The sequence below is a fragment of the Populus trichocarpa genome, chromosome 2 (assembly GCF_000002775.5).
Source record: "Populus trichocarpa isolate Nisqually-1 chromosome 2, P.trichocarpa_v4.1, whole genome shotgun sequence".
In the NCBI taxonomy this organism is placed as follows: Eukaryota; Viridiplantae; Streptophyta; class Magnoliopsida; order Malpighiales; family Salicaceae; genus Populus; species Populus trichocarpa.
Genome location: NC_037286.2, coordinates 20,498,064 through 20,505,415, shown reverse-complemented (window position 1 = coordinate 20,505,415; position 7,352 = coordinate 20,498,064). Strand labels below are relative to the sequence as shown.

The following is a 7,352-nucleotide window of genomic DNA, read 5'->3' as shown; positions in this document are numbered from 1 at the left end:
GATTTACTAGGTTATGTCCAAACTAATCTACTAAGGCTTCCAATAGTGTTTGTTCCACTCCACATCCTTAATCATATAGTATTCATGGTTATGAACCTGGAAAGCATGTAGATCATCAATCTATGTCTCCTCACCCTAAAATGTTTGATTTACATAAGACCATAAGTATCATAATGTACTTAATGTTGGAGATTATTTCATGATACAAATTAGACCTGAACAGTGTCCTTTGAAAACCAGTCATAAATTGCAAGTGAGTAGTGCTAGACTATTCAAAGTGTTACAAATGATTGAATCAAATAATTATATCATTAAATTGTCACTAAACTTTGATATTAGCTCTACTTTCAACACGAAGGACCTCGTTATATATAAAACATAACACTCTATCTTTGATGTTCCTTTTGAAACTCTTGCCTCATTATCCTTATCTTTGGCATAAAAGAAATATATTAATGCTACTTTGAATGCATAAGTTGTTTTTACTAGAGATGATGAACTTTAGTAAATCTTAGTATATGGGCTAAACGATCAAATTTAGACTATATTTGGATTATCAGAGAAACATCACAACAACTTGATCCTTATCTTTGAGAGCGTTATCGGAGTTGCCTTGACCTATACTCGACGAGGTTGAGTTCTTCCAACCCTGGAAGAATTGGTGGGGACACTGAATCCGAAACATTGTTTACACACTCGTATGATCATAGACGGTGGAGGATAGCCCAAATCATTGAGAGATTGGGCTTTAACTAATGTTTTAGTTTAATTTATATGAACTTTTATGAACTTTTAATTGAGGTTTATTAATTAGGTTTTATTTGTTGGGTTTAATTTAATTATTGTTGAGTATTTTATTTAGTAGACCATAAATCCAATTATTTGTTCTAATTAAAGTTTTAGTATTTATATCCTACTTTTCTAAATATTAAACAGTTTTTTATGAATAAAATAAAAATTACAAGGTTATATATTTCTCAATCTCCTTTTTTTTTTTTTCTCTTTGCTTTTAATTATTAACTTCTTCTCTAAAGTTTCTTTCTTTTTCTATTTTAATTCTTCTTCTGCATAAAAATTTTTAAGCAACATAATTTGCAGGCAAGCAAGTCAGCGCAGCTGTGACTAATAGCTTGTCAACTCAAAAGTGGGAATATGAAAGGACTAAAGAAAACGAAAATGAAGATAAAAGTGAAAAGTACGACAAAGCGAAGTCCATTTTTGTGCTCGGCAAAACAACACGAACCTCCAGTTGGCCAACATTCAGCTTGTCCAGCTGGGCAGTGAGTTCCAGCAACAAAGAATACGAGAATTTTGAGTACATATATATGTAAACCTCCCCGAGGAATAGATTCAAAAGTCTCAGATTGCTAAAAAGTGAGTCTACTGAATCTTTCTGTTGAATCGCAATCAGTTCTGACTACTTAATTAATGTTAAAACAGCCCCCATATAACCACAGAAGAACATTCTGTCTACAACCCGGTCAATAGACTCAGAATTCCAGATGCAACAGCGCTCAGTAAACATCAAGATGTCTAAGATCATATGGAGTTAATGTTGCAATGCCTTTGAACCAAGTGTAAAATATTGTACAGTCAACCTAAGAATTTTCTATAAGAATGGTAAATTGGACTCCAAACAAATATCGTTTCCTGCTTGACTCTGGTTATGCTAAGCCTTCGCTTCTGTTGCAGCATGAAGTAGCTCATCTGGAGTTGCAGCTGGGTCCAGATCCCAACACTTTTCTGGCAAATTACTAGCTTCTCCTTCAAGAGACCAAGAAGGCACCTGATGAGAAAAGCGTACCATCTCTCTTCTTGGAATCCATCTAATGGCACCCTTGTCTGTATTCCTCTGGTATACTGTTTTGAAACCAGTCAACTTGATCAGAGGAGTAACACAAACTCCAAGCTCTTCAGAGTAATTATCAAGGACCTCTACCATCTCATACTGGTGCCTGACATCATCTGGGGTTGATCTGTTCCAATCAGGTGACCAGTTTTGATAAACAGCCCAAACATCTCCACTTTTTGGGTATATTCGAACACAACCACCTCTACCAGGCTTTTCTCCTTTCATAACATGAGAAAAAATGTTGACTTGATCAACAACATCAGAATTCCATGCTCTGAAGTGTCCACAAGATTTAGCAAACCCAGAATCTATCCAATTTACTACCCCAAATTCACTATCAGTTTTAGAGTTCAAGTAAGTGATGTGAATCTTAAAGGGTTTAACTGAGACCACCTGGCGAATCAAACAGTATAAGCGTGGCATACCATCATCTTCATCATACAAAGCCCATATTTGTTTTGGCTTGAAGCATTCCTCTGCTCTATCTTTGTCAAAATCATGGAAATCAGGGTCAGGGACTGTTATCGAGATTGGCTCGATTTTGTTTGGCTTTGTATGATGACCAGTAATATCAGAATTTGATTGTTTAGGAGCCTCTCCTGCCTTGGTGAACAGATCTTCAATGTTCTTTGTAACTGCTGCAGCTGAAGCTAATCTCATCTCCTCCAATTTCTTCCTGATGTCGGTCCTTGCTTTGTCAATCAACAACTTTCTGGCATCAAAAGCTGGCGCAATCAAGCTGCGTCTTGTTGGAACTTCACTTGGAATGGAAAGCTTGGTGTCGTGCTCAACATTTGCACATCCGTTAGCTAGTCTTACTTCTGAACCCAATTTAGGTTCATTTTCTTCATGCCCATTTCTTGAAGTGGAACCAATAGACACCTTCCTTTTCTTATCAGGTCTACCAGTCTTGGAGCCTGAAAATTCATTACAGCTTGCAGATACATCAGAGTATACTTTTTCTGTGGCAGTTTTCATGGATCGCCTTCCATTGGCTGCTGGTTTAACCTTTGCTGCACTAACATTTCCATTAGCCTGATAAACAATATCAGAAGATACTGCACATGATCCATTGGGACCCACAGCATCCCCAGAAGTTCCAGAGAATGAGCTCCACTGAAATGAAACATTTGAAACATGCTCATACCTGTGTCCAGCATCCAATCCTGAGACCCCATTTCCTGTATATAGGGTAGTGGTGGTTGGGACACATGCAACCCCATCATATCCATGACATCTATACCCATTACCAGGGACATATGACCAAGGGCAGTAAGGGAAAGAACCATTGACAGGAGCTGCCCCAGTTTCAATGGCAATGAAAGTACCCCGGCAGTTCTTACAAGAAAGTTTCTTATTCACATACTTTCGAAGATACTCATACTGAACTTTACAAGATGTGCAGACTGTCCAGAAAGTATCAAGTCCATGAGCAGTGGGTGAATTGGAACATTGGTTATATCCTGTAACCCCAGCAGCATGAACTGAAGATAAGTTTGTCTGAACAGCACAAGATGCCATCTGTTTGTTTCTCTTGACATTGTAAGAGTTTTTCTTAAGACTATCTGACAACATAGTCCATGCTTCAGATACAAGTTTAAACGCTCCATCAGCTCCCACAGTTTTATTCTTATCTGGATGGAGCAGCACGGCCATCTTCCTATACTGCTTTTTCACTGCATCTTTATCTGCAGAAGGCTTCAAACCAAGAATAGAGAAATAGTCAACTTCACCATTGCATTTGGCCTGAGAGGCAACATAAACTTCGAAAGTGGCCACCATCTGAGATATACCCTCTAATCCAGGACACAAAGTTTTTGCCTTTAACGCATGTTTCTTTGCACCAGCAAAATCTCTCTCGGCAAATCGCTTCTCAGCAAACTCTTTTGCCTTGACAGCCTCTTCTATATTTGATTCCATCTGGACCTTCAAATCAAATACAAAGCCAAAATCTTGAAGCAAAAGCTATGACGGACCCAGCATGCCAAAAACCGGAAGACACATCATTCTCATGCATAACCACATTTGCTTATCTGCACAAATTATTGTCAGAAACATTTAGGGTCTTTGTTGTATTTCAAGAGAATGCCAGAGTAATACCTCAAAATGACCAAGTCCAAAATTTATGAATGCGGGAGACTGATTCTCGTGAGGATTACAGATGCAGACACAATTTGTTGGGATTTTAATTTAGTCTCACAAGATTTGATATCAAGTAACAATACTTGAAAAACAGAAGGAAACAATAAAAAATGTAACTCATAACCTAAAATATCTAACTTTCGAGCTCACTAATTAAGAACATTAAATCAAAAGGCTACAAAAAAATAAGATATACAATGCTTGATCTCTTCACTCTTTCAGCAATGAAACAAAATGTAGGAACTTTGCATTAGATTTCACTCAATTTTCTCAGTAACCAAACAGTCACAGTTCAAAATTGAAAACCCATTTCATTACACCACAGCTCCAAACAAACCAATATCCCATTTCACAGTAAGCACCCAGAAGCAGACACATCAGCTCAAATTCCTCAAATTAAAAACCAAATTCAACTAATTAACACCAGAAACAAATGCACAAAGATCGAACCTCAGATTATCCATTATCAACTCAAACTCATCAATTAATAACAAATTTACACTCTAGACTAACAAAAACAAATTACACATGATTTAAAGAAAATAAACAAATGAAGAAAAAGAAAACTCACCAAGATTTAAGCAAGAAATGGGAAAGGAAGCAAGACCCAGATCGCCACGTGCACTTACGAGATCGAGCAAATCAAGGTAATGAACTGATTTTTTTAGAACCTAAGTGCACTTATAGCATTTGCTCTCGCGCCCAAAAAAAGACAAAGCTACTCAATGAGGAGTATTATTTATTTTTGGAAGCTATCACAGTGTAAAACGGTAAGAGATTTAGGGTTTTCAAGTGATTAAAGAAATTGGGTAAAAGAATTCGGGTCGGATTTGGGTGAATCGGCGGCGAGGAGTTGGGAGATTCCCACAGATCGCCGATCAGATATGAGGGAAAATTAATAAATAAAAAGGAAAATGATAATTTTCGGTGGAAGTAAACGGTGCTAATACTATTTAATGGTGGGTGTTGCTATAGTGCGCATGGATGCGTATTGTACGTATTGCCCCTTTTTTTGTTTTTTTGTTTTTTCCTATTTTTACATATTTTTTTTGTTTTTGTTAGAGTAATGTTTGGTGAACGGAGACCGGTAGAAATGGAATTAGGTAATGGGATCATTGTATTTTTGCTTTTAAAATAGTCATGTAATTTACTTTATTTTGAGGGCACATCCGATATTTTTTTTAGACAAAGTAGAAAATCTATTCACTCTTTTTAACGAGTAGAACCTCCTCCCTAATAATTGGGCATATTTATTGAACATAAATACATTCCTATATATTTGCATTAATATATTTATGTTTTGAGATATTTAAATGTATGTATGTTATTGAAAAATCCAAACCCATAAAATCTACAACATTAAATTTTGATGAAGAAACATAAAGGATGAAGAATGTGTCCATCATGATGCTCATTTTCAATGGAAGTTAGATTCCTTGAAACTCAACATGGCTCACATTATTAGCCTAACACTTAAAAGTATCTCTGGTAAAAGTCCATTTAATCGGCTTGTGACCTTTGTCTAAACTCAAGCTATAATCCAGCCATAAGAAGGGATAGGTTGTCAAAGTTAAGAACCCTGCTGTAATATGGCATTTGTGCAGCCAACTATACTTGCACTAGCATTAGCAGTTGTGGATGCATTTGCTACCAAGTCCTCCAAGATAAGATACTCTAAGGATATTGAATTTGAAAAAATAACAGCATTAGAGGCAAGAGTGAGGGCCATTAAAGGTGTTGACTTATATGATCCCGTTCAAGCTGTCACAATATGTCTCGTTCCAAATATGGTTGTACTAAAGAAGTTTCGTGTACCTAAATTCATCAAATATACCAAAATGTATTGTCCTTCCACTCATCTCAAATCATACTATAATAAAATGGTGGTGATTATACATGATGAAAAGCTATTAATACATTTCTTTCAAGACAATTTGAATAGAGCTGCATTTAGCTAGTACATGAGGCTGGGTAACACAGAAAACTGAAGTTGGAAAGATCTAGTAGTTGCTTTCATTAAGCAATACAAATACAATATGGATATTGCTCTCGACATGTTTAGTTTGTCTCTTTTGGAAAAGGGAGATAAATAGACTATGTGTGAGTACGCTTAACAATAAAGAGATCCCCCCCCCCTTTTAATTACATCCCCCACTCTTTAATAGAAAAATGATCACTTTGTTTTCTAAAACCCTTAAGCTCCCTGCTATGATTATGTAATAGGTAGCTCAACTTAATAATTTATTGATGTTGTAGTAGTGATTAAGCACATTGTGCAAGAAATACGGAGTGAAATGATTTCTGCACCCACGGAGAAAAAAGGTTTTGAAGGAAAAAAGTTAGATGTTGATAATGTTGAGGGAGGTTATAAAGGAAAAATAAACAATTTTCAAAATTACAACACTAAGTCTTTTCATTCCAAATAGCTAATGTCAACTTCAACTCACCTTTTCCTACTAAAAAAAACTTAAAAACAAAATAATCAAACTGAGAACTGCCTAGAAGAAACTACCAAAAAACCCAAGAACAATTACCCTCACTATCCTTATATTTGAGTGAAATGTACCAAAAGCTACTAAGTATTGGACAAGTAGCTCAAGTTCCTCCCAAACCACTATAACTACCCTATCCTAATTGGTACAAACTAGAGCTTACTTGTGAATATCATGCAAGCATGGCAGGACACAATATTAACTCCTGCAACCAGTTCAAAAACAAGCTCTTATAATTAATTAAAGCAGGATGGATAATGTTTGATGAAGCTCCTAATATGAATACAAATCCTCTACCTAATCATATTACAAGTAGTGAAACTGTATATGCACTAGAGATTAGAGGCTTTAGGACCTTGAAGGTGTCTATGGATGAGATCTATAAAATTCTTGTAAAAGCTGGATATAGGAAAAGTGGCTGCGAGAATGGGCTAATGAATAAGAGTTTTGCAAGTATCACCAAAAGGAGGGTTATATGATTGATCAATGCGAAGATTTTCACAATGAAGTGATATAGATGTTAACTCAAGATACTTTGTGAATTGAAGAGACAATAAGTAAATAGATAATTGTAGTTGATGAACATTTGAAGATAGTTGACCTTTGCATCAACAACTTAGAGTATGAGGATAAGGGACAAAGTGTGGAGATAAAAGTTAAAGTTGAGGTTGAGATGCTGCCTAAATTGTCTATTCACACAGTCGAAAAGACTCATGCAAAAGCTTTTGTGAAGAGGCTAGCAGATGGGAAGAGACTCTAGAATTGGAAAGATGAGCCTATTCCTTTCGTGTTTTAAAAAAAAAGTAATTACTCTTGTTTATCATGCTTGTTAAGATGTTTTATATTTGTTTTGTTTTGTTTGCTTT

At 36.0% G+C, this 7,352-nt stretch overlaps 1 protein-coding gene across 2 annotated transcripts; it reads right to left on the bottom strand.

The window, feature by feature from the left end:
• Nucleotides 1–1,196: 1,196 nt before the first annotated feature.
• On the bottom strand, nt 1,197–4,928 carry LOC7458258 (uncharacterized). 2 transcript variants are annotated; one of them, XM_024596010.2, is made up of 2 exons: nt 4,566–4,928; nt 1,197–3,778 (listed from the first exon to the last, which is right to left on the bottom strand). In XM_024596010.2, the coding sequence occupies exon 2, from the start codon at nt 3,770–3,772 to the stop codon at nt 1,670–1,672; it is 2,103 nt and encodes a 700-aa protein (XP_024451778.1). In that variant the 5' UTR covers nt 3,773–3,778; nt 4,566–4,928; the 3' UTR covers nt 1,197–1,669. The 2 variants fall into 2 exon arrangements, with proteins under 2 accessions (XP_024451778.1, XP_024451777.1); XM_024596009.2 differs by having other exon boundaries at nt 1,197–3,885; nt 4,566–4,927.
• Between the last annotated feature and the right edge of the window lie 2,424 nt (nt 4,929–7,352).